Source organism: Uranotaenia lowii, chromosome 3 (assembly GCF_029784155.1).
Source record: "Uranotaenia lowii strain MFRU-FL chromosome 3, ASM2978415v1, whole genome shotgun sequence".
Taxonomy (NCBI): Eukaryota; Metazoa; Arthropoda; class Insecta; order Diptera; family Culicidae; genus Uranotaenia; species Uranotaenia lowii.
Genome location: NC_073693.1, coordinates 187,210,717 through 187,238,301, shown reverse-complemented (window position 1 = coordinate 187,238,301; position 27,585 = coordinate 187,210,717). Strand labels below are relative to the sequence as shown.

The following is a 27,585-nucleotide window of genomic DNA, read 5'->3' as shown; positions in this document are numbered from 1 at the left end:
GGTTGGGGAATCAGTTCGATCCACTGCAGACTGTTGATTGTCCGGAATGGATTGAGCCCCTGAAGGATTCTGCAGGTGATGCTGTCCAATTGCTAGTCATCCTCAAGTGCAGCAAACCTCCAGCTCAGCGCTGCTCGTGGGTGGTGGTGAAGGTACATTAACTGAATATGTTAATATTGAAAAAGGCTTAAGCAGTATTTACATGATGCAACAGTTATTTGAAAAAAAATTCGAACCATAAAATCGTTTATCATTTAATCATGAAAATTATCAATAGCAGAATTTATAGCATTCCTTTAGCAGAACCGATTTACTTTTATTTTCATCCAACACTTTTCGATTGGAGGGAAACAAAATAGCTTTTTGAATAAGGTAACAAGAATAAGGAGCAAGCAACATCCGGTTTAGGGTTTTGGTTGTTTGTTCCACCCTTTAAGATCCTTTCTATCATAACGGCCAATAAAAAGTTTTTCTTATTCGGAACATACGGATAGACCAAACTATATTGTAATTTCATTAAAAAAAAGTGTTTAGAATACAAATTACTTCATTGAATATACTCATATCATTGCTTTTTTCCGAAAACTTAATTTAAATATAATAAAATAAACTAAACCCCAGTACGGTTTCAAATCTTTTGATCTTTCGTTTACGATTGGCTTGTGCACATACACACACTTTATTGCCATCTGATTTTTTATCTCTAACACCTGGCATCCCTGGACCCCTTTTTTCGTAAACACTACAGCCAGCTGTCAAAACTTTTTTCAATATGGCGGAATGGCGATTTGGCATATGAGATCACCATATCTAGAGCCATCATGGGTTGGATTAGAAATGTTAACATCATGATTAATGCACGCGGAGCAAAGCTAACTCAAACAGTGGTTAGCAGTTACACTGCAGTTTTGGCAAATGATCATAAATAGTAATCTCATTTTACTCATTGAGAAAGAATACTTCCCCAGATAGGGAATGCTAGAGTGTACAAGTGATAATATAGCTATCGCTTATGTGATAAATTGTAATTTAAGGACTAGACTGACGGAACTGAATAAGATTAACTCTATTCCACCACTGAAAACTGCGTTTTCCAACAGTTTTTATTATTCAAGTAGCACTTCCATCCTGTTCGGTCATTTTTGTGTTGGAACGTATAACTTACCTATCGTTCTAATTGATACAAAATCATTGACTCGCTATCGTCAAATTAAAAAAAAACATTTCCATTTGTTGACGTGTTCCGTTGTTACAAATAAGGATTGATGTACAAAATTTCAAAACTTTATTATGCTGTAAATTGTAAAGTCTTTCAATATTGGTCCTCCTACAAAGGATTTGCCTTTGCCACATTCATTGTAAAAGCAGATCATTCTTACTGTTGGATGAGCACATGGCAAATTCTTCCTAGATTTTGCAGCACACCTATTGGTAATAGAATGATTGCGCACTTTCCGATTTCAAACTATGCATTGGGAAAACCACATAGAAATTTGTTGGAAAAAAAAACAAAATCAACTGCACTGCAGATTCTGATAGATTTTCGAGCAGCCAGCCAGCCAACTCTCCACCACACATTCGAAACTTTAGACACTCGAGCGATGTGCATCGAAGTCACGTTTCTTGACGCTTCGCATGAATGGCCTTCGTTTCCTTCCCATCCATGGCATGCGGTAAGAAAGGGATTTGTTGGAACTTTTCTTTATTTCATCGTTTGAGAAAGCAAAATCATCCAATCCGCCACTTTGGCACTAAGCTAAAGCCGTTCTTAGAAAGTTGCATGCAGCATTGTGTAGATAAAAGTTACTCGAACCGGTTATTTCGTTTAATCAATGCGCCAATTTTGCAAACAGTTACCACCCAAAATCATCACGTTTACTCTTACAAAGTTTACCTCGAAGTTTATTCATTTCAATCGATACTGGCTGTTTGAGATTGTGTGCATTGCGAAGAGGTGCATAACCAACTTTCTTTGTAATTTAAAAAGTGTTGCTTTTTCTCACTGCAGTTAACCTTTTAACTACGAACGTATCACCTAATGAGTCTTTTTAAACAATTATCAAACTGGCACATGATACCAAACTAATCCCTACATTTTATTTATTTGAATTTTAATTATTGTGGATTCCAATGAAAATCATAATAAAATGTTCAGAATAATATTCAACAATAAATTTAAAAAAAATCAAGAACGTGAGTCAATCAAAACCAAAAAGTCATAATTAGAGAAACACAAAATAATGTTTCAAATTTAACCCTCTTTACGGTTAAAATAAGGGCATTTAATCTGTTAGGGTCATATAAGCCCCGATTACTGTTTTGGCTGGGGGAACCTACCAGTTAAGCGTTAACGCTATTTACAGCGCCAAAAATTATTTAAAAACCAAAGAAAAATAATGATAAAGACTAAATTTTGATGATATTATTGTAAAAAAAACTGTACCAGCTACAAAACACAACGTGGGGTAGAACGCCAAAACAAGTGGACAGCACGCACCATACCGAAAGGGTGGTCAGAAATATGAAATAAGAATAAAGATTATATGGAATATAATGATTGTAACCCTAAATGTTTTCTAACATGTTTATCGTATTTTTGTAAACCAAGCATATTTTGGCAAAAACTCATGACTCATGACACTTTCCACGCGCTTGTACCGCTCAAAAGTGATTTTTATCCGTTCGCGTATCAAAAAATCTCAAAATTTTCTATAATTTTGCTAATTCAAATCACACAAAACCAACGGAAAAAAGAGAAAAAAAAATTTTACACATGTTTAAGATGATTTTGAAAATCAGTTTTTTTGTTGGTGTTTTTGACAACTTTTACAAAATCATTAACTTTAATATATGGATGATTTTTTTTGGAAATATTTTTAGTATGTTCAGAAGCCAAAAAGCACGGCTTCATTTTGTAGAAAAAAGAATTTGTTTATATCCAATGTAGTTGGTTTGAAAAACGAACAAAAACAGTCGCAAATGAGAGAATTCACGTCACAAAAAAAGGGAAGTTTTTAATCTTACGAGAAAACTCTTACATTTTTTGAAATAAAAAAATTAGATTTTCTTTGAAAATGATAAGAGGATTCTTAAACCCTAAAATTTATAGAAATCGTTTGGAATCTAGCTGAGTTACAACAGCGCGAATGAGTGAATTCACGTCACAAAATTTGATTTTTTGTTAAATTTTATATGAAAAATGTGTTCTGAAAGTTGTTTTGACCCTCCAGGTCGGATTTTTACAAATCGAGCATAATTTGGTTAATTATTTTTAATAAGTTCATTATTTTCAAATAAAAATACAAAAAGATTGAAAAAAATATAATTTTTTTTTTGTGAATCTTTAAACGAAGGCAGTAGTAATTTTAACATATGATCCCTCAATATGTTGCTTTTCAAGTGCCAATCAAAATAAGGAAAAAGTTAGGTGCAGATACTGAAAAATTTTGATTGTAAAATTCGGAACAACAAAATATCGTTTTGGAAAGTGTTCAAAAAATGTCAAGGCTCCAATGAATGGTTCAGTATAACCACAGTATAACTTTATATTTCGTGACGTGAATTCAGTCAACTACCCTGTTCTGTTTGAACTGAGTGAATTCAAGTCACAACTTCAAATAAGCATAACTTCGTTCGTTGTTGTTCAATCGAGAAGCTACGTACATCAAATTGTGGGTAATTGTTTTCTTTACAACTCATTTGAAGACACCGATATTCTATTTTCACAGAGAGAACAGGAAATCAAAGATGTATGTACTAAAGTCCGAAATGGTTAATTCTAGCGTGAATTCACGTCACAAAAGTAATCAATCACAATAAAAACAACTTAAATTTTAAAATGACCAAATTATATTCATTTTGAAGGAAATTAAATTTGCGACCGTTTACTACAATTTTTTTTTCATTTTCAAGTAAATTAGTTGACTTCTAGAATAATAACAGTGCAGAAAAGCCCGGAAAAGCGATTTCACGTCACGGTGGAATGTGTCTCATGTGTTATTGCTAAATGTTTTGAAAATTTCGCTTTTAAAATTAACTTTTTGATATCCTTATAGACAAAACGCCTTCAAGTAGGCAACGAAATTCAATAACATACTTGGCCATACGCCGGCAATATGGCGGCAGATGTTTTTTTCGAATCGAATATTGGTGCACCTTACTCGAACAAGTACGACGTTTGGTATAATTATGCATTCGTATCGCAATTTGGGAGTCAGCAAATAAAAAGAATGCCCCAATTTTGATATGATTGTTTTTAGTTGAAATTTGTGGAAAGTATGTGAAATATAAATAAATATTTATAGTCATTCAAGAGTGCACACGATTGAAAAATCGAATTGCTACAGTGGGCTTGTGATATAGCTCAGTTGGCAAGTCTGTTGTCTCTTGAGCAGATGTCCGCGAGTTCGAGCCCAAGAGTAAACATCGAACACAGTTGTACCGGATAAGTTTTTCAAAAACGATCCGTCAACTGCATCGTTGATAAAGTCGCGAATGCCATAATGATGGTAAAACGACTATAATTGAAACAAAAAAAAGTAATGCTACAGTTTTATCAGACGGCGCAGTATGGTTTACGGTAAAACCTTAAATATTCATCATGAAAAATAACAAGATTTACGCAGATTCGATTCATGCTTCTGTTTCTAGGAATAAAGGCGTGTTAATGAAATTTTCTCCTAAAAATAATAATAAATAAAATATTGTTTGCCGAAATAAAAATGAAGAAAAACAACATAGGGGAAAACTGTACAAAACGCACCAGTTGAGCATAATTGCTATTAACAGCGATACCAATCATTTAAGACCTAACTTAAAAGTTGACGAAGATTCAGGGATCAGATCAACGTATTATCAATAAGAAGAAATATGATAAAAACACGATTTAAACTATATTTTTGTAAAACAGCCAGAAAACAAATCGCGGGGTAGAACGCCAAAACTAGTGGACAGAACGCACCAAACATGAAGGGTGGTAAGAAATGGATCAACGATTATACGGAATGCAATTATTGAATCATCAAATGTTTGATTACATGTTCGTCGCATTTTTGTTAACTAACCATTCTTTGGCTAAAAATCATTTAGTATTGCTAAACTCATCGAAAATTTCGCTTTTCAAAATACACTTTTTAATATCCTTATTGGTAAAACGCCTTCAGGTAGGCAACGAATTTCAATTTTTTTGACTGATATAGTGATATCGCGGAAAAATGGCGGCCGATATTTTTTTCGAATCAAATATGCACCGCTTTAACTCGAACAAGGACGAATTTTTTTATATTTATGCATTGTTATCATTAATGGGGAGTCAGCAAATAAAAAGAATGGCATTTTTTTATATTCAGGTTTTCTCAAAAGTTAACAGTATTCAAATTTGAGCGTAAAACACGTGGTCTTTTGGGCATTCTGCTCCATTTTTTGTATGATTGATTTTTGATAAAATTTGTAGGAAGTAATAAAATACAACAACAATTTTATAGTCTTCCGAAAGTGCACACGAGGGGATAAACGATAAGCTGTAGTTTCATCAGTTTTCGCAGGCTGTTTTACCATAAAACCAAATATAGTAAATCCAATATACCTCACTCTTCAAAAAACAAGGCGACACATCAAGCACGCCATCCTATGGAGAAAGTTCTAATTACCATGTATAAACATCGACGATCTGAACTACTTCTGGCAGATTTTTGACTTGTAGGTGGCGCTGTTGCTGCTAGAGGTGGTGATGGCGGTACGATCAGTGGCTTTAGTAGGAACTTTCGTCAGTAGGTGGTGTTGACATGAGTGTCCTTGATGAGATGTATGGAGAAGGCTGACAGTGAGGTATATTTGTTTTAATATATTTGATAAAACCTTATATGTTGCTTATGAAAATAACCATTTTCACACTGATTCCATTAATTCGTCGGTTTCTAAGAACTAAAGAAGTTTTTGTTAACTTTTGATCTATTGAATGATGAAAAAGTTTTTTTGCTACAATAAAAATAAAGAAAAACATCATTCGAAGCCGTTGGTTAGTGAAAATTTTGGGAAATAATGGCATGGGCCATCTCACCCCGCTGGTGCGTCTTGTACAGTTTTTCCCTACCTATATTTATGAAAAATAATGGCACGGGCCATCTTACCGCGCTGGTGCATCTTGTACAACTTTCCTCTATCTTCAAAATTACTGGACAGATTTTCATTAATTATTTAATTTTGGAATTGTCTACATGTTTACTATCCATTCATGAAGAATATTATAATTTTGTAGGTGTTTGAAAATTGAGCAAAAAACAAAATGGTCAATAAAGATATTGTTTTTGAACAAAGGTCGTGACCATCCCGGTTGAAATAATCAAATCTACTGTGTCAGCTAAGCTTTGTCAGATTTCAAGATTCATTTGAAGTTAAAAAAATTGATTTCCGATACCATATGCCATGAATAAAAATTTGAAGAAAAAATCAAAATGATTGATTTTTATCTTCAAAACCATTGTTTTTTTCACTGAATAATTAATTTATATTTTGTAAACTTTGCTAATAAATTCTTAAATATATGAAACCATTAAAAAAAATAAAAACTAACCAAGTTTTAGAGAGAGATATTTCAATCATATTCAGAACCGCCAAAAATATACAACAAGAGATTTCAGAAATTCGTTAAGCCGTATTTTAACATAAAATGAATTAAGTGTGCAGATTTCAAATTATATAATAATTTAATTGAAAATTTCATACTAGTTGTGCTCGGGGTAGTAAAAAGCGGAAAGCTAATGGCGATTTTTCATCACTATCGATTGGAATTTTATGAAACTTAACGGAATTGCATTTTTTTTCAATAAAAATTCCTTGATTCTCATGGAAATGTAGTTATAAAATAATCGAATTTTTCAAAAAAAAACCAGCTGTAGTCTGTAAGCAACTTTTATTATTTCAATATAAGCTCTCAATCTTAGTGAATTCATATCAATTAAAAGTTTTTCAATACGATATCAACCAAATGAGTTATCTTTGATGTAAAACACCAATTTTTTAAGAACTTTTTCGGTTTCTGAAGACCATAAAAATCAAAACTTATATTTTTAAAAAGCATCTGATAGCAGACATTTGGATAATTTCAAAATAAAAGCTTATGAAAATCGGTTCATTGTTTTTGATTTTATAACCAAAACAATATTCCGGATCTATACGACTTTAACCGGCTAATTGTCCTTGTTTTGCTGGGTGGCTCTGGTAACTCTATCAAAAATTTAAAAATTTAACATTGTAGACTCTCTCATCGCAAAGGAAGGTTAAAGAAATGCATATTTCTATCGCATGAAGAAAACAGTGGTAGGTAGTGTTTTGATTGAGAGCAAAATTGGAAGAAATACAAATGAAATCCAAAGATAATCCATTCATCATATCAAATCAGTCTTTTAAAGATTCCTTGCATCATTCGGCAAATTAAGTATTCTGAAAGAGTGGCAACTTCCATCATTCGTTAAATTTTGCCAGTTGATTTGTTAATAGGTTACTAAAAATGTCAATGCAAAAATAATTGAAGGTTCATTTTTTTTCTTTTTAATAGGAATTCAATCCGTTCATGCTATTCCTCGAATGGAGAACGTTCAACATCGGTTTCTGGAAGAAATGCATGTATTAATCAAAGATCAGTTGGGTGAAATTTTGAAATTAAATTTTATTTGAAAACTCAACTTGTTTTCATGTTTTTTTTTGCATAATTTACTTTTGAATATGGCTTCTCAAAATTTTATATCCACTGATTTTCAAACGATTTATGCATCAGAGGTTTTAAAGTTGATGAGTCTGTAAGCGCCAGATAACGCTCCCATCGAGGTTTTAGGGATTGTTCGCAGGTAGCGTAGATTTGGTTGATGTAGAATCGCAGTGGGTATCATTTGGGTGTGAGGTTTTTTCCCCAAAAATGCAACCTTCGAAACGACGACAGCGCCACACGTCAATAGCACACAACTACCATGCCTCATCAAACCACAACCAGATGGCTGACACCTACGTTACCGAAACCGCTTGGTAGCCAACAACGATCAACAGCGACGCCTGAAGAGAGAAATACGAAATGCGATCGGGTTCCGAGAGAGGCGAAGGCAACGACCTGAACTGATGGTTCAAGGCCGGTCAAAATGCGGCTGCCTGGTGCTGGTTCACTTTTCCAACAGCATTCAGCGCGAATAGTTAAACCGCAAAATCAAGTTGGAAGTGTTGAAGAACTCACAGCCAGACACCAGGTAAGCCAGTGAACCGAAGAACCGCCATTTTGTATCCGCCCTAAGGACTTGATTCCTAATGCAAGTTCTCTCGCAACTAGGACCCCTTTTGGTTTAGGCCAGAACTAGGCCAACCATCGATACGGTTCCGGATTAGCAACGGTCGCGGATAATTGCCGTCCTCCAAAAAGGCGAACCCGACCCTCAAAGGCCACCGACGTGTGACTTACAACCTTGGTGTGTCCACGCTCCGAATCTGCGCACACGGAAGGTCGAACGCAAAAAGGTTTCCATCCAAAACCAGACCGCTTACCCGATCGTGACATCGCGTCCGGCTCCGTTTGTTCCTGCAAGAGTTCCGGGACATTCTTCGTGTCAACAAGGGCGAGGCCCTACAGGTTAGCCTAGCTTTAAGAAAGTGGGAGGTACAAGGCAGTGGTGCAAATACGTTCAGAATAAAGTAACGAGAAGTGCAATAATAAGGGGTTTTCCGATCATTTGAGTGACATTCCCTGCGACTTGCTTTGGATAAGCGTGCCGCCCTGAGGCCCATAGAAGGGAGTCCCTAATTCGCCGGTGGGGGGTAATAGCAACATTTACAAGTCGTCACATTAACAAAGTTAAAAATTAAAGTATCATTGGTAATGTTTAATGACTAGAAACGTGCGTTTTGCTTGCTACCTAAAGAAAGGGGTTACTTGCAACTAAATTTGTTTCTTAAAAAAAATCCTATTAAAATCTTTGAAAATTTATAGTGTTTGACGAATTTTTTGTGTCATACGAGTCATGAGGCCTCAAAACATCAAATGCAGCAATTTTCGGTTTTGTTCAAACTAAATTTTTCACATATTCTGTTACTAAACTGCCGTTTCAAGCCAAACTGTCCCATGTGACTATTGGGTCATTTTCACTTTTTTGCTGGAAACGGTCATTTTTAGTCTCAACTTTCGAATAAAAAATCAAACTAGTAGGGTAGGTGTACCCTCCTCCGTCGTATCCCTCTGATTCGTCGCAATTCAAGAATGCATGTTTCAGAGCCGAAAAATCACTTTCCACTTTAACTGGCTACTTCACATGATAAACTTAAGCTTGTGAATTTATTTTCTATCACAAATTTGTCACTTTTAAAACTTTTTCTTAATTTATTTGATATTGAAATCGCGAAGTGAATTGAATTATTGATGCACTCCGCCATATTGTAAAACGAACTTAGTGATCCCCCCAACGTGTTTCTTTATTTTATCGCTTCCTGTCAATGCATATAACGATCAAAATCATAAAATTCGACAGAAAACTGTTGAAATAAAATTAGAAAAATGATTTCAAACTAAGTTGAACTATATAAATTTGTTAATATTCGATTGAAATCGAATCGCTCGGGCTCCATAATTCGTCGTAATTTTGCGACAGGAATAGGAAACCGTTTTACAAGAATTGGAATTAGACCGGTTCATTTTTACTATTTTTTGCTGAACACAGTCGGACTCATAGAGAATGAACATAATGGATTTCCAAGTAATCACAACACAATACAGTAATTTTGTTTATTTTGAAGCTAGGAACTTGATGCGCTGAGAGATAAGTGCAAAAAGTCTATTTATATTGATAAATTACTTGAATGTATTCAGCATTGCTTATAATGCATGGTTTCAAATGAACAAAGAATTGATGGATTTTTTAGCTTAGTGGTTGGTGTTTTACAAATTATTTACTAACAGTATTGTCAATTGCATGAATTTTTAGACTATTGAGAGAATCTGATTCGACAGGTAGCAATTCCGCACTCACTAACACCATCACATTCTTTATATAAACTATCATGTGCTAAAAGTTGAAAAGGGACTATATGAAAAAAGGAGCAACATCAGAGTTCAGTTACTTCATATGGTTTCTACCAAAAACTTCATATGATCAACTTTCATACGCACCGTTGCCGTCTTCAACAAACTGCGCAGATTGCACCTATTTAGACCCCCGTGCAAATAATTTGCGCGCAGTAAAATCTGCTCACAGACCTATACATAGACAATGACACATATCGATATTCTCTACATCTTAGGATAAAATTGAATTAATAACAATTGCGACTGGTGTGTCAGTAAAAATTGTCAGTGAATCTATAATTTTTTGGCTAATTTTTCAGTAATTCGAAAAACGCCCGAATAATGCATGATTTATTTGTTCCACTTACATTCTTGTACCCTAATGTACAGAATGAATTCTGTTTTCTGTTCGTTTCTTTTCATTCGTTGATCGGTCATTTTTCGTTATTAAACTCCTTGGTTTGCTTTCATAATGATTTTCGCCAAAACAATAACGTTTGGAAATGTGATTCGAAAATCAGAAGCGAGCAACGGCTGATTTGAAAAACTGACACGGGTTGTCTATGTGTGCGTCAGTGCGAAAATATTTCTGCGTGGAAATTATTTGCACAGGAGTCTAAATAGGTGCAATATCCGCAATATCGTGCATAATTTAATAAACGTTTGAGTGCACGCAAGAATATCTCCAACTTTACACATTTCTAACGTTCAACTCGAATGAAATTGTTTCTTCAAAATTATTTCATATTTTAATATTTGATTATTTTTGGTTCTATTATTTGATGACACTAAACCTTTTTCAAGTGTTTGAAACTTGAGATACATCAATTATTTGAAAATTAGACTTTTTAAGCTTCTTGCATTCAAACTGCAATATCGCACATACGACCAAACGCTTTGCTCTACAGAATGGTCACTGAGAGATGCTTGAAAACTAAAACTAAAACTTCTCCAGTTTTCAGAAATTCTCTAAATGGGGATCAACTCGAGGAAAAAATTTCACTTCCTGGACCGAAAACCTCGATTTTTATTGAATCTTTACGATGCATGGAAAAACGATGAAAAAAATTCCCGTTGAAGGTCAAAATGACAAGAGAATTCGGATGAATGAATCATTTAAACTTTGAACTAAGAGTTCATGAGTCTCTGGTTTGGATCTCAATACAAGTTTGGATAAAAAATCGATAGATATGATTTTTTGTACATATAGTCGTTCAAAATTCAACAAAATCAAACCCGCTTATATTCTGATTTCTACCATATAAGTTTTAATACTTGACTCATGTTTGTTGCATTTTTATAAATTCTCAGTGAATTTTCAACAAAAAAAGTTTTGTCGTTTTTGACATATTACAATTTGATTGAAAAAAGTCGAAAAGTTTAATTTCAGTTGGATTACTCTACGTCATTTCCCAAAATTTTGAACCCAAACAACAAAATGTTAGAATAACGAAGCGTCAATTTCCGAAAAAACACATTTTTGCAAAAACTTTTTTCGCTCGCAAAAAAACTTGAATAGATGAGCTGAACCAGTCTAATGCCCATTACACGCATCAACGTGGCGTTGCTTTGTGTCGATATCGTTCGCCAGGGTTCCCACATGTATAAGAATACACATGTTGAAAAAAAGAAAGTGTGATTCTGCCTCTCCTCAAATGTCTTACTATTCAGTCTCATTGCGTAGAAAAACATTTAGTACTATTAAAAATGTTGATGTTCTTTAAATATATGCAGTTACTGTGTAAATTTGTGCCATGCAATTTGTGAAAAATGTCTGTTTGAATGTTATAAAATTTCATTTTACAGACAAATCCTGGATCATGGCAGCCCTGTCCGTTGGAGAGTGTGTTGGTACAAAATAAATTTGCAAGGTGGATTCAATTGGTAAGGTCTAATATTGTGCTGTATGCAATTGCCTTAGCCAAGCAATGGTACCTAGCTGCAAAAACGCTACCTTGGGGTTTCTTGGCAAGTCCATTTTATTGCGACTTAGATCTCATTCGAACTTTGCAGTTATCCTGCGCGGTTGATCCGTGCGAAGTAAATAATCGCATGTGTATGAACCGCAACCGCAAAATTTCAAATCTATCCCTCATGAGGGAGGAATAGTTCGAGACAATTTCGGTAGAATTGAATAGAAGGTATAATACTTTACTGCCTGCAGATGCATTAGCCAAGCAATGGTAGACCTGTTTAGAATAAAGCTATCCTAGTTTCATAGCTTATTGCGACTGGTTACTCGAGAGAACTTCTTCTGTTATCCTGCGCGGTTGATCCGTTCGATGTAAGCTGATGCTAATTGCATGAACCGCAACCGCAAAATTTTAAATGTATTTCTGAAGAGGGTGGAATAAATTGAGACAATTCCGGTCTCCTTGTACGACGGAATTAGGAACCTGGTACGACAAGGGAGGAACTTGAATGAGAAAAATCAATCATAAATTGACTCAAAAGTACGTAATGGATTGATCTATTTCCTACATAGTTTCATAAAACAGTATTCGAAATAAAGTTTAATGAATAAATACCAGTTTCAAATCAACATGCAAGGCAATTCTATTGAATTAATGAAAAAAGCTTCCTTAAGCCGTTGTCTTAGGTACACTTACCCTATACTTTGTTCTGAATTTGTACGATATTTTAATCAAAGTGGTTGTCTCGATGTAGATATTTCTACGCAAGAATGTCACACCAGAGAAAACTCTATGAAAAGTGCAAATTTTATCAAAAATATCTAGATGAATTTAAACTGTTCAATATATCTTTATTCGCCGAAAAGAACATTGAAATAGATGGTGGGGGAGGAGCGAGAAGTTTTGAGTGATTTATTCAGAGAAATTGTTACTCATTGTTTGAAACAGGAAAGTTATTGTGGTTCCAAGATTGTATTTTGGTCGAAAATTCTCGTATAAAACGCAATGCGTAAAAAGTACTCATTGAGTGTTGGATAAAATTTGCCGCCTTTGAATTGCAATAACTTTTTTACTTCAAGTCCAATCATGTTGCAGTCTTCAGGTGAAATATTTGTATCAACTTAGGCTTTAAGAAAATCAACCCTTAAAAACAATCGGCTTGTGATGAAAAAAGTTATTGATGAAAAACCAGTATTTTTCGTTCCTCCCGGGCAAAATACCTTAAAATTTTATTCACGTTTGAGAACCAAGCAACCCCTCCCTATGGTCAGATCTTCCTGAAATTTGGCATGTGACCTTTTGGTAAGCTAATAAATAATTCTGACTTGGAGCGAGTGAGATTGATCATGTTTCATTCTTCCTATACTATGATAAGTATACTGCGGTTCGTTAAATTATTAAAAACTACAAAAAATACTGTTATGATAAAGTAGCCGTAACTTCTTCAATTTTCAACCGATTTTAATAAATAACCACTTAAAATCTTTGTTTTAAATTGACATTCAAGCGCAAAAGCAAATCAGATTTTTTAAATGTTACCATCGAGTCTAAAACTTTCGCTGAAACAAAATTTTTTCAAAACAAATGCGGTTTTTTATATTTTTTTATAATTTCTATCATAAAGTTACTAATATCAACAATACTATTGATCATACGCAAAAACATAGTTGAGATGATCGATAAAAAAATTATTCACCTTCAATATGCAAAAGAAGGATTTCAAATTACTGTTATGCCGTCTGAGATATTTTAATCTAAGTACAAGAACTTTTTTTTATTTTTCCAAAATTTCATATTTGGAGCATAACTCAAAAACGGTTCTACTGAGATATTTTTGAATTTCATTTTCGGATTCAGCGCCCGATTTTACATTAAAAATAATGGTCAGTCAATCAAGTTCACGATTTTTTTTAAAATTTTGTAAACTAGTGTTATTATCCTAAGTTGATATTTTAGGAATAGTCATTTTCGTATTCAATCCGCAGTCCGATTTAAAGCGGCCAGAACAGGATGAAGATCTAGAAATAATTCAAACTTTTAATTGCTTACCAATAATTAAATTTATTTCAAATAAATCGCCAGTCTCAATTGTCTTCTGTAAGGTCGGCATCCATTATATCCAGACATGCTCTGATGTATCCAAGTTTCAAACAAAACGGTTGAAATTAAGACAAGCTCTAAAACTACCCGTGTTGAAGCATATTTGGGCTGTTCGAAATAATGTGTAATATTGACCCGACAAATTGACCCATGTTTTGACAGATCATGCTGAATACATTGAGGAGTAATAATCGGTTAACCAGAAGAGCTCGGGGGTTTTCTGAAGTTCAATGATTGCTATTTGTAAGTTGAGTTGCTTTATTTAATTAGGTAGATACTCTTTTTATTTTTGTGGCTTGATTGCGACACCTTTTTACTCAGTAATTACATTCATTTAACATGTTAAACGCGTTCGTCGCCAAGCCAAACTTCTTATGAAATTTTAAAAGACTAAACAACAATTGTGAGATATTATTTCGGTTTTAAATTTGGACAAGAGAACAGTCGAGCTTTTCATGTCATTTATAAAAAAAAAGGGTTGTCTACAACTAAAACTCTCATTGCAGATTATTTTTTCTGATTTCCAACAACGATTTCCATGCCTTTACTCCATACTGGTTCTAGATATTTGTCACTATAAAACACGTTTGAATAAACTGAATGATGAAAGAACTGGAATCTCTGAATACTTCTTGTGAATAGTTATAAATCACACCGGCACCTTAAAGTTCATGGCTTAGCATGACAACAGCATGGAAAGTTATTTAGATTCTACCACACTTGCGGGTCGTACAAAAAAAAGATCCATTTCGGAACCTTAGGAATTCCTTTACTGTCCCCGCTAGCACAGTGGAAATAATGCAAAACACACACATGAAAACCGCCATCATCATACCGGACACAGCACGAAACGTGACGTTCGAACCTGACATTTCTTGGCGTCTATAACTGTCCTTATTTCTTTTCTCACGTCCAATTGCAGATATGAGAGAACAAACCATGTTGGACGAACAGCATCCGCCATCTCAGTATGTAACTGGTCTCGAGGCAGTGGCAGATGCAGATGCAAAAACAACTGCAACTACAATAAGCACTGCAACAATCTCAACTACCGAAAACGATGCATATTCTAAACAAATCACTACGGAGAGCAAATTGTCAACACTGACGTCGGCGTCACCCGATGGGTCGTCCCAGCTGGAAAGGATATTGCTAAATGCGACAACGACAGACATGTTGACGTCCTCCAGTTTGCAACTTCAACAAGACCAGCAACGGTCCGAGGAAAACTCCTCGATATCTAGGGCACAATACGAGTCACCGGCAGCTCTGTGGCAGCCCACTCAGGCTGTCCTCGCTGCTGCAGGCCCTCCGGTGAATGCATTTAGCGTGCCGACCGCGGCCATCGCTCCGACATCCACAACTCCCGCAACGGATCAGCAACACCGGTCCAACTATAGCATAAAATTCACAACCTTTCGACCATGTAAGATTGATAGCACCACCACTCACTAGGGCCCGCATCGTTTGAATTGCTAATATCAGCCCTGTCGCCTAAAACCGGAATGAATCGAATCTAATTTGGTGATTTATTGTTACTTTTTTTCGTCCCTTTCTCTCCCCTTTTCACAGTACTAGTACCTACATTACCTGACATTCGACATAGGATTATACATTCGATGCCTTATCAATCCAAGCATCACCACGAACGACACTGGGGTCCGTTTTTTGAGGAACCACTCAACGTGACATCCGGGGCGCTGCAAGTGGGCTACCATTTGTCAACGGAAGCAATCCTCAACTGTCGGGTGGGAATGCTGAAGGACAAAACGGTAAGCATCACTCTGCCAGTGTATATCAATCTGCTGACCATTGAGATAATTTGTATCGAGGATAATAAGATCAATGACGATGGAGCACGTAGCATCTACGAGATGTTTTTATTGTTTCCTAAAAAAAGGAGTATCAATCTTTTGTAGGACTAGATGTCGATAAAAGGGTTCTGGACTTCTGAGAGCAGCAAAAAGTTATCATTCTTTATTTTTTATTATATTATTTTTTATTTGTTTTTATCCTCAGTTCAAAGTTAATCAATTTTTTGTGATTCTCATCAGTATCCGGAATTTTCTATAGATATGAAACTATTGTGATTTTTGCCATTTCCTGCTAATTTCGACACCTATTATTGAATTGATGGTATCTAAGTCACGCATTTTATTCAACCCTCATTTGTTATTTTCTTACTCTTTCTTTCGTTTCCCCCAAAATGTAGGTGATGTGGATCCGACGAACAACGGACAAGGTTTCGCTCCTAACCGTTGGCAACAATACGTACAGCGGAGACCCGAGGATAAGGGTTAAGTTCCAATACCCAAATAATTGGAGGCTACATATCAACCCGATCAGAAGCGATGACGCGGGTCTGTACATGTGTCAGGTATCAACGCACCCGCCCAGAGTTTTCGCCACCAATCTAACGGTGCTCGGTAAGTGGAACCGATTTGCAGAGGATTTGCTTCTCGGGGGGTTTGCTCTACTGATTATACAGCTAAACGTGTCAACAATTTTGTAACCGTTCTTTGTCATCATGTAACTTGCTTAGGGATGGGGATCAAGCTGAAAGCATACAATGGATACCCGAGCAGACTTTTATGGCAAAATTATACCTAATTTTGCTATCATGCCTTGAAAGTAAAATGAGGTATCATTTTGCCCGAATAAAGGTGGTACAATGCCAAAATTTGGGTCTCACTTTTCATATACCGATACCAAAATTAAACCAACTGTAGGTTTCACTGAAACCTTAATGATACCTTATTTAGCCAACGATTCAAAACGAGTTTGGAGAGCATAATGATGCCACTTTTAGGTACATTTCAAAGCCAAAATTTGGCATCGTTGTGATATCAAATCCTTTTTGAAAACGCTACTAAACGAGGCATCATTTAGCTTCCATGCGAAACCAAAATTCGGCATCACTGAGCTATCTTACAATCTAAAACGATACCTTAATTTTTGTATTGTACCACCTTTATTAGGACAAAATGATACCAAATATTGCTAACAAGGCATGATAGCATACTCGAGCATAATTTGCTATAATTTTGCATTTGTAATATGCTCAATAAAACTAATATTTCACAAAAAAAAACAAATTTTTGATTGATGAAATAAATCAAAAAGTAAAAACAGTAAAGACTCTACTAGCTATTTATATTTTCAATTCGCAACACAGTTTGCCTCCAGAAAACTTTCATCTGACTAAACGCCTGAAATTATATTAAGAATGCAGTTTAACATAAAGAACAAAGTTTGATGAACTTAAACGCCTTTGCACAGACTAAGTGTTATATACAGATGATATAAAAGAACAAAACATGTTGTATTGAAAATATGTACGTTGTCTACACAAAGGCGTTAAAAATCTGACTAACAAAATTTGTTCTTATTGTGATTTCTAGAAATCCAACAATGGTATACATACATAAATACCTTAAAAAGCTAGAGTACAAGAGAAAAAATGTTCAACAAAAATGGTCGACGAACTTATCATTAAAATTATGCCAAGATTTGCCTTCGAAAAAAAGTCCTATGAATCAGCGTTTTCAGTTAAAATTCCAAAGTTCAATTGCTTATTTTTTATTTAAGATCACCATCATTTTATAGTTTAAAATAGAATTTAGATTAACATCAAGGAGTTCAAATCACACACAAAAAGCGAAGAAATTGAACCTAAATAAAATTGGAACAATGTTTGGATTGTCCATATCATTCAAATTTCAATAAATGAATTTGGAAATATTGAATTTTTTTTTCTTTTTTGCGACTCTACTAAAAGATTAGTTTGACTAGTGTATATTATAATAAAGGAACGTCAATTATGGCAATAGTTAATAACTATTCTAAATTTATACGCATACGGGAGATTTTTGTGGTTGCACTTTATATGTGTAAAACATGATTAAAATATTTTTCATATGTGTTGGAAGAGTCATGAAATTTCCGAATGAATATTAGAGAACAAACGATGGAAGAGCAATTTGAAATGCATATGGTTTAGTTTTGTGATATTTAACTAACAGCAAAAGCTTAAATTAATTTGCTAATTGATGTTTCACTCAAAAAGCCTTTGGTTTATGTCACTCGAGAGCACAGCTACTATGAATAACACTACTCTATTACCCTGTTTCGTTTGAAAAATGTTGCTCGAGATCAGCTTCCAAGTGCTCCTTCTCCGGTTCGCTGTTATGATGCATACATACCAGCAGGCGTTGTTCTAGGTTTCTTTCAAATGCCATATATTACTCGATGGAGCAATGAAATTCTAGCGCTTAGTTTTTCGAAGCTTGAAGACATCTCTAACAGTTACATCAAATGCATGCACTCATCGCTTTGCTCATTGGTGTCTACGGAAATGCTACATGTCGGTTGTTTATGGTCAAATAAATCATTTTATGTAGTTTGGTGCCATTCGATTGAAACAGCTTTGATGATCTTCCAGGAACCAAAATGATTGCCCTGAAAATAGGAAATAATTACTATGTACCTTTCAATTGAATAGTTTATAGATTTGAAGAGTACTCCAATGGATTTCATAACGATCCAGATATGGATTATGAAATCCATTCGATCCAGAACGTCTTTTTTTAAACAAGAAAACTTATATTCGTAAGAGGATTAAAGTATTATGCTTTAATATCGAAGATTTGCAAAAATGGATCAATAAATTACTATTTGCTGGAAGATTTTCTTGAATCAATTGTAAGCGATAAAAGTGCAGAACTAATGAAATTAAGGTTCCAACAGATTGCGGCCTTAATGGAAACAGAATAAGTTTCTGTTAAACCAACTTACCCGATTTATCAAGCATTGAATTGAGGTAAGAATGTGGATTCTTCCTTAGCACTGGTCGTCCTTGCCCCATCGACATCTTCTGCAGATTTTGAAAGAAATAACTTCTGCCTGAAAGTATGAATAACATTGATTTATAAACATTTCCGCCTGAGCTTTTTAGCGTTTTTAACACAGGACTTGAAAGTGTAGAGAATCTGAGTTCGATTTGGCATGTTACCTACTGGTTACATTCAGGCGTTTTAACATCACTTGTATGAGCGTAATTTTTCAATATTTTATGTCTTTTTTTTATTTTCAAAACAATCAGTTGTTTATACAGGGAATCTAACTTGAATAGCATCGCATAAAAGAATCGCCTTCAGTTATGCAACTGTTATATCACTGCGTTTTATAATAACTCTTAAGCTACAGGCCACCTAACACTCCAGGCTACCCAAACCGTATGTTTGGTTGATGATACTCCCGTAATTTTCAAGATACATGAGACAAGCAATTAATCTTTTTGACCTAAATTTACATATAAATCTTAACGACTCGTCCTCACTGGGCATCGGAAGCTCTTTTTTACTGCTGGAATAAGTCACAGGTCAGCAATTTTGTTTACAATTTTCAAAAATAACTTAGTCATCCGATTAAAATGAGATATTCAATTCCATTTCGTTCAAGCAACAAAAATAACGTAGACTAATCTCATAAATAAATATCTGCAGGCTAAGCGACTTAGTATAGAAGACTAATTACGAAGCTTGTTCTCTGTGTTTAAATGAAATTGTTCTTTGAAGAGCCTGATTAAAAGAGAATTACACAAGACGTGTGCAGTTCCTTATCCGAAACGGAATAACAGATCATGTGACAAAGAATGAAAGATAGTATCGGAGAAGCATAGCGAGTAGGATTCAGGCAATGGAACAAAACAGTTATCTTCAAGAAAAGAATTCACATAGTGCTCTCCTTCCTAGACATTGTTATTGTAAGAAAACTTTAGTAATTTAAAAAAAACTTATGTTGTTCAACGAGAGTTTATCTTGAGAAAAACACTAAAAATATACATTTATTACTGGATATTGGAAAAGAAGTAACTGTTAATTTCCGCACAGAAAAATTACGGCCTCATTTCGAAAATAAATAATACCATTTACATAAAACAACTACAGTTCTTGAATACTCTTACCTGAGCACAATCGTGATCCAAGTTAGTTTCAGAAATCGCACCATGGACTCGTCGAACCAGCTGGATGTCTTTTGGCATGATAGCACGCATCTTCCGGCCGGGGATAGCTTAACCTCGAAAAATCTTTGAATAGCCCAAGCAGGGATATACATTGGCTTCAATTTACGAAGGCCTTGTTAAACGTCGAAAATCTTGTAGAATTTCACGAGTTAAACTCAAGAAAATCGAATGTTATGCATTTAACGTCGATTGGGCGCAGGTGGATATCTTTCGGTAGCTGCTTTCCTGCAAGGCGACCTCACTCTGGAATAACATAAATAGTGCACTATTTAACGATCCAATAAGGAATAACAACTTACCCATCAACGGAGCAACGGAGTCGTCAATTTACGGTGAGACTTGTTAACTACTTTTTGGACAGCCACTTTTTGGTCTCGCTTTCTTTTCTGGCTCTTGTTTGTTTTGATTTTGCACTTCGTTCAATACACTGTGATAAATCATACTGTAAAATTTGTATGAAACGTAATTGAATATTATTGCATTTACATCCATGAAACACTCGTATGAGTAAAAATTACACATGTTATCGAGAAAGCTGGCCATCAATGTGTATATATAATGGTTAGAGAAACTGTATTAAAAGAGAAGAGACATCTGCTCCCTACATAAATAAAATATATGGCCACATCACCGAAAGCTTTTGGGTCATGTGCCAAAAAATAGTAGAAAGTTTGAAAAATTTAATATGTTTGAATTCATGTATTGATAAGCTGCTCCTGGTAAATCTTAAAACTTTGACTGAAATTTTACAAAAATACACATAATGAATGCTAAAAGTGCAAAAATGTACGTTTCTCAATACTAAGTAAGTACGTTTGCAAAACTCGATTTTAAAATCAGTCATAATTACGACCCGAGCTGAAAAAATATTCTTTTTGCAATTCATTGAAAGAATAATTCTTGTTTCTTTCTCTTGTTTCTGTAGTTTCATAGTCTATGAAGTTAAAGTCGAGTGTTTTTTGCAATTTGTTATCCCCAATGGGTTATTATTATTCTTAGTTTGTATTCGGCGTTTGCCAAAATAAAAATTACTAAAATTACATCAACACAAAATAATGAGCACATTGTACTAGTAACGACTCAATTCATTGAATTACATTATGCGTCGTATGGAATTCCGTTACACATTTCAGATTTCAATTCCATTTTCTTAAAGTATGGATACCTTAATGATGCCTGTTTTTGCAATCATTGAAAAATCACCACTTAAGTTATGCGCACTATTTCGCTAACGAACAAATTTGCTGTTTGTGTTCAGTTTTATTTAATTTTGAACACCTAATAAATCTGAATAAAATTGAATACCAAATCATGCTATCATTTTGATCTCACTTTGCTGCTCTATCGTAATAAATGAAACCTTAATGATACCTTGTTTTGTTATCTTAGAAAAAACAAAACCAAATATTGCTTCCATTTTGGTCTCAATACCTTACTTAGGCATTCATTTGGTATCATATTTCGACATATTAATGCTTCAATGAAACCAAATTTTGCCATCGGGAAAAATGCGATAGCTAATAATGCTATTATTCTGGCATTGATAGCACATTTTGGTTACAGTTTGATATCAATTCAGGCATCAAAGTCTGCTCGGGTACACCTTCTTAAATGACAAGACCACGTGGAACATTATGTTTCCCATGCTTATGAGAAGCATATTTTTCTTTTAAAAAAACGCAAGAGCACAAGAAGAAGTTAGCTGTGTCACGTTTTAAAGCAGGTTTAACTTTTTTTTTGTTCCGGGATGCTGAGGAGCACGTTTTGAATCTCATTTTCATGTCGCGCAATGGTAGACATTTTGCATTTCAACGTTTATGCAAATAATTTTAAACTTTAGTTCACAAAAAGACACATACAATTCATGTTTTTTAGCGCTTACTAGCATATGTTTCCGCAGAATCGTGAAAGAACTGCATATTTCCACGAAATACTGAGTACCAAAATCGAAGCTTAGTGTTCATTTACGTTCAATTACCAAAGAAGCTTTGATTTATTCTCATTTTAATGCATTGCATTTCGGAAAACAATGATCAGAAATTTTATTAAAATTATTACATTAAAAGTGTGTTTGTCAGAAAATCGCATACACACTGCACAGCCTTACAGGGTCTCGCCAGGACAGTTGCCAGATGCATAACGTAGAGTTTCTTTTTAGAATTCGTTCGATATGAACAGAGTGGTAGGTTGCCCAAACTGGTACTGAATATTCCAAGACATTTCGCATCAATAAGCAGAACACTGTTTTAAGAGCGTACAGTGCACAGTGCTGCAGATCACCAATCTAGCTGTACTAAATTAATAGCGTCCATCGAATATATCAAAATTCTATCACATCACCCTAAGAAGTTACAGTGAAAGTTAAAAAAAAATCTTGAAAAAAAAGTTTTTTAAGTCTGAAACGTTGTAGATTAAATAGAATGGTTCGCCATCTTAGCATCAAAGTTGTAAAAAGCAAATATATACCATTTCTCCGTTCATTATGATGCTTTTAGAAGTTGCTGAAGTTCTGTAGAAAGTATTTCGTGTATTTTTTAAGTGATTTTAATAGGCTCATGCAACAAAAAGTACACATTGTCGCAACACCACCTTTCGTATGATTATTCTTTATGATAAATCATGCCCCCCCTCAAAATCATAAAGCATCTATTCATTTTTTTATTATTATTTTTTTTTTAAAGCTCGCAAACAAACACCTCTCCTGATGAAACCAAAGCATTTAAAAGCAAACGGGTTGCCTTCATCTTTCATCGTTTTACCTATTTATATATGGTTAATAGTGTAGGCTTGTCAGATACTTTAAAAAAAAACGGGACATTCTACGAAAAAAGCGGGATATTAATAAAACTCTTAAAAAACCTTACTTAAATAGCCAAACTTATACCTATTCCATCAGGAAAAGTTGTTCGTGAAAGTACATTAAGGTTTTTTTACGCGGATAGATTTTGTTCAGTTGTTTACCTATATGACTTCTATTTACTCGGTTGTTTGCCATAAGCACAGTTTTTATCCACGGTTCTGGCGAAAGAACACGTTATTCGGGAGATACTTTTTCAAGTCCTACATGTAAACGGAGGATTTGTGTAGTAACAAATAAATTTAAAACATTTGAAAACTTATAAAAACTTCCATCCATCCATCCTCATACAACTGAGTTGAAAAAGGTGATGTATAATATAAGGCAATTTAAGATTCCGACGAAAATCTAAGACTTCTAATCATTTGAAGCAACTATTGCAATATTTTCTTCATACCAATTACTCAAACAATTATTTTGTTAAAAATTTTTAAATTACAAGCATTGTTATTTTGCTCATTTTGACACATTTTTCTAGAACATTTGATCTATGTAAGACATTCCAGTTTCGAGATATAGCTAAGGAATCAAGTATCCCCAGGGATCAAGTATCCTCATTCTCCCCTACTTAAACGTGCTCGAAGAACGCTAAACTGAATCAGAGTCATAATGTAATGCTAAGAACTTTGGAGTTATTTAGTACTGTCTAATATAAACTATGAAAAATGCTGTCTATTTAGAAAAAAAGATGTATTTGAAAGATTTCCTGTATTTACCCGATGAATCCAAATTGAGGCTAAAGTTTGATGTTTTCCTGTGTAAGTCAGTGAACTTTGTAAAAGTTTTCCAAAAAAAAAAAGCGGGACATTTAGATGAAAAAGCGGGGAGGCGGGACATTTAACAAATAATAGTGGGAGGGCCTAGTGGATTGCATGAAGGTTAAATTTCAGTTGTATTTTGTAGCGAAAAATATTCACCTATCTACCTAAGGGCCCGACGCATAGGGCTGAGATAAAAGATCTCCGATGCTGGTGATCTGGAGCCATTTTTCATGAATACCAGTAAGTATCAGCCACTGGTGGGTTTTCATACATACATATTCGATGTAATATTTGATCAAATCAGTATTCTGCTTAATAGGCACATATAGCCTGCTTCTCCTCTTTTGTTCTCAAAAACTCTCTTCAGGCGAGATCTGAATCGGGAGCATACCTTCGCAATGTAGGTAAGTCTCTGACATTGAAACTCATGCCTTCGACTCTTGGGTGAGAGCATCAACCGGTACTTGCTTGAACATACGCCCAAATCAAATGATCGAGGGGGATCAAATCCGGACTGCTCGGAGGCTACCATTTTTTGGCCAAAACTTCATATCCTCCTTCATCCAGATTTGGGTCCGTTTCGAAGTCTGAAGTTCCATCTTGTTGTAAAACAACATTCTCGGGTTCACCGAAGTTTGCTCGAATCCACAAAGCATCTGATTCTTCAAAATGATCTGCACTTGAAACTACGGGTTCAACGCTAATGTAAATATCTCAAAGATATATTTCCAATTTAACACGTGTGGATTTCCCATTAGATGCCTTGAAAGGAAGAGTCCACAAAAAATACTTTTCTAGTTTTCGTCGGTATCATATTTTCTGATTTTTTCGAATACAGAATTGAAGATTACAAATCGAATATCATCTATAACTGTCAGCAACAAAAGAATACCACACCCGAACATTATACAGATGAGTGCGCAACAGTTTGAATTCTTTTCATATGCCAAATGGTTCGGACATTCCATAGGGAGGGCACATTATATTACGGCAGCAAAAAAAGGGCCCCGGTCTGATCCATTCCGCTTTCCAAAGTCGTTCGACTGAATCAAGAAGCCATTGTAACGTAAATCACAACTTTTGCACCGTAAGCCTAAAAGCCTTTGATTAAGTTTATTCAGCGTCTTGGGATGGAAGAAATGATTCGAGTTTCTTCCGGAGCTAAGACATATTGTTGTCATAAATACATCCTAAACACCACGTTGTTCTGCTCAATTGCGTTAATTCTTCGTGATAAATCTGGTAGAAAATTCAGCACTCTATGGATTCTTCGAGAAGCGACTTTTCAAAGGCCGCACCATGATTATTATTCAAGTTTGAGGCGAAGCACGAGCGCACTTTATCAAACCACAACCACGAGTTTGGTTATAAATCCTTCCTTTTGCGTTTTCATCATTTTTCCATCCGACACTTTTCGCCCATGCCATGCCACGTGGTGTTCCGGAAAATAGGGATCAGGAGTGGGTCTGGTAGAACATTCCAAAGATTATTATTCGTTCGGCGCGCTGCTGCTGCTGTTTGTTGCTCAGTTCATTGTTATTTCTGTGAATGGCTGCTGGTATTGAGAGGAAGTGGTGAGGCATATTGCTTTTTTGTGCGCTTAAGTTGAGGGAAGCGGCATAAAAGTGGTTTAGCAAGGCGAACGATTATCCACGTGAATGCAGATGAAAGGACAATCACCCCGGCCACATCCTTTCCTGCTCGGGCTGAAGGAAAAATACTCAACTCAAATATCCGTCAAAAGTTGACAGAGAGCTTTACGAAAAGTACCCCTCAATTCATGATATAAGTCGAAATAACGCGAATTCCATCAACTTGAAAACAGCTCATTTCTTTCAATTAGTAAAAGAAACCCTCAAATCACTTCCAAAATACAGGAATATATCATAGAAGTTTTACCATGTTGATTTGAGTTTTAATTACTTAAAAGTTTAATTAAATGCATAACAACACCACAAATTTCAAATTTCAAGAAGATGGTTAAAATAACAGAAAAAAGATCAAAAGACATGTTCCTATGTGTTTGTAATTAAGATTAAACTAGAAATGAACTCAAATTCAATGTGCTTCAGTTCCAGTGACAATTTCGATATACATGCCGTGGTGTGCGAAAAAATAGCAGCGCCACAAAATTTTTCGCAAAACGATTCAATGCATGGGTTAACTAGAAGCATGTTTGTGAAAGAATAAAAATTGTAATATTTTTCAAGTTAAGGGAGACTTGATCCTTTTCTGAAGGAGACTTGATCCTTTATTCAAGGAGCCCTAATCCTTGGCAAAAATCACGCAAAATCGAAAGATTAAAGGTCCATCGACTATTTTTTGTCGTGTTCGTTCTCATGTCTGTGTAAGTGTAAGACGAAGATAATTCTGCAAGTTTTTCTTCTATCATAAAACCAACTTTTTGAAAAAACTGTGCTTTTAGTCCTTATTACTGGATAGATATAAGTTATTGGACACGTACTATTAATTTCGTGCTAAGTAATGATCTCGCTCCATTCAAAAGAAAAAAAAATCATTTACATTTTCAATCAATTTTGGAAAACATAAAAAAAATATTGAAAGTTGACTATCGCTTTGAAAATATGGCATTAAGAAGTTCATATTATGCTCTAACAATAGCCATATTTGTATAAATATTTTCATAAAAGTTTTTTCATGTTGAATGTTACATGTTTGTGATAAAAAAAGATTTAATAATAAATCTCATTTATTTGAAACGGCTCGTACCGCCCGGTTTTAAGAAGCCAAAATCACTGCATGCTTTTAATTTACAATTTATTGCTTAATTCTAGTGCATTTGGAAAATTTAGGGTGAAAATAGATTTGACAAGAAAGAGTAAAGATTCAGAAATTTGATAAATGATGATCAATAGTTTTGAGAGAAAGTTAAACTTCAAACATATAGTCTAAATTCATTCCAGCTAAAACGTCTCTTACTGGAGTGAAAGGTTGTTTTCCTCGGGCCCTTAGGGAGTCCTTTAACTTATATCTAACGATGAAATGGACCTCACACAACCAAACAATATGCTCGACGAATAAAAAAGATCTTCAAGTCACATTTTGTTAAATTTTTTCAACAAATTTAAAATTGATTTAAAAAAATCTCATTTTTAATTATTTATTTTTTTTTTTTCAAGAACAGCATCATTGTTTTGTTCTATGAGACACATTTTTCAAGAACATTTGATTTTTATAAGACATTCCGGTTTCGATATATGGCGAATAAATCAAGTTTCCTCATTCTCCCCTACTTGCTCCTAAAAGTCAGAAAACTTAAATTCCAAATTCATTACAATTCTGAAAAAACAATTTACCGAGAATTATTGTTTAAATGATAGTTCAATTAAAAAACTGACATTGTAAATGTTTATTTCCATATTTCAGTGGATACTGATAAACGTTTTTTAATTCATATATATTGTTCAGTCCGCAGAGCGGTCTGAAGTAAGGACGCGACGCGAAGAAAGAGAGCGGGGAGTAACAACATCAGCCAATCAGCGAGCAGCGCGCGAGGAGCCGAGATTATAAAAAGCGCGGTCCCGTCGGTCGCGCAAGTTTAGTTAATTTTCAACCGCCAACACGAGAGCATCCCGAGAGAGAGCAGCGAGAGAGAACCAGCCAGAGAGGAAAAGCAGCAAAGAGGAATAAGCTGCTCGCACCATCGTCGTCGTGCTCGGACGGAGCCGATTGCGTCGCGAGAGCGAAACGGTGTTCGCTCATCCAGAGAACATCCGAGAAGGTTCCAGAGTGTAAATTAACATAAATAGAGAAAAGTGAACAGAGAAAAATATAACGATATGAAGTGTTAAGTAAAAAGTGTTTTCTTCGTGCTGCTGCTCCAGTTCCTTGCTTCCGGTTCTCTGTTGCCACACCCCAAAGGGCTCTTTTCA

The 27,585-nt window shown here is 34.9% G+C and overlaps 1 protein-coding gene across 2 annotated transcripts in view; it reads left to right on the top strand.

Annotated features, from left to right (window-relative positions):
- Positions 1-27,585, top strand: part of LOC129751742 (uncharacterized) — a 184,954-nt gene that overhangs the window by 134,273 nt on the left and 23,096 nt on the right. For both annotated transcript variants that reach the window (XM_055747422.1, XM_055747423.1), the window contains exons 3-5: positions 14,972-15,475; positions 15,622-15,821; positions 16,262-16,475. In XM_055747422.1, coding sequence (XP_055603397.1) covers positions 14,972-15,475; positions 15,622-15,821; positions 16,262-16,475 — 918 coding nt within the window. The remainder of the gene's footprint in view (positions 1-14,971; positions 15,476-15,621; positions 15,822-16,261; positions 16,476-27,585) is intronic.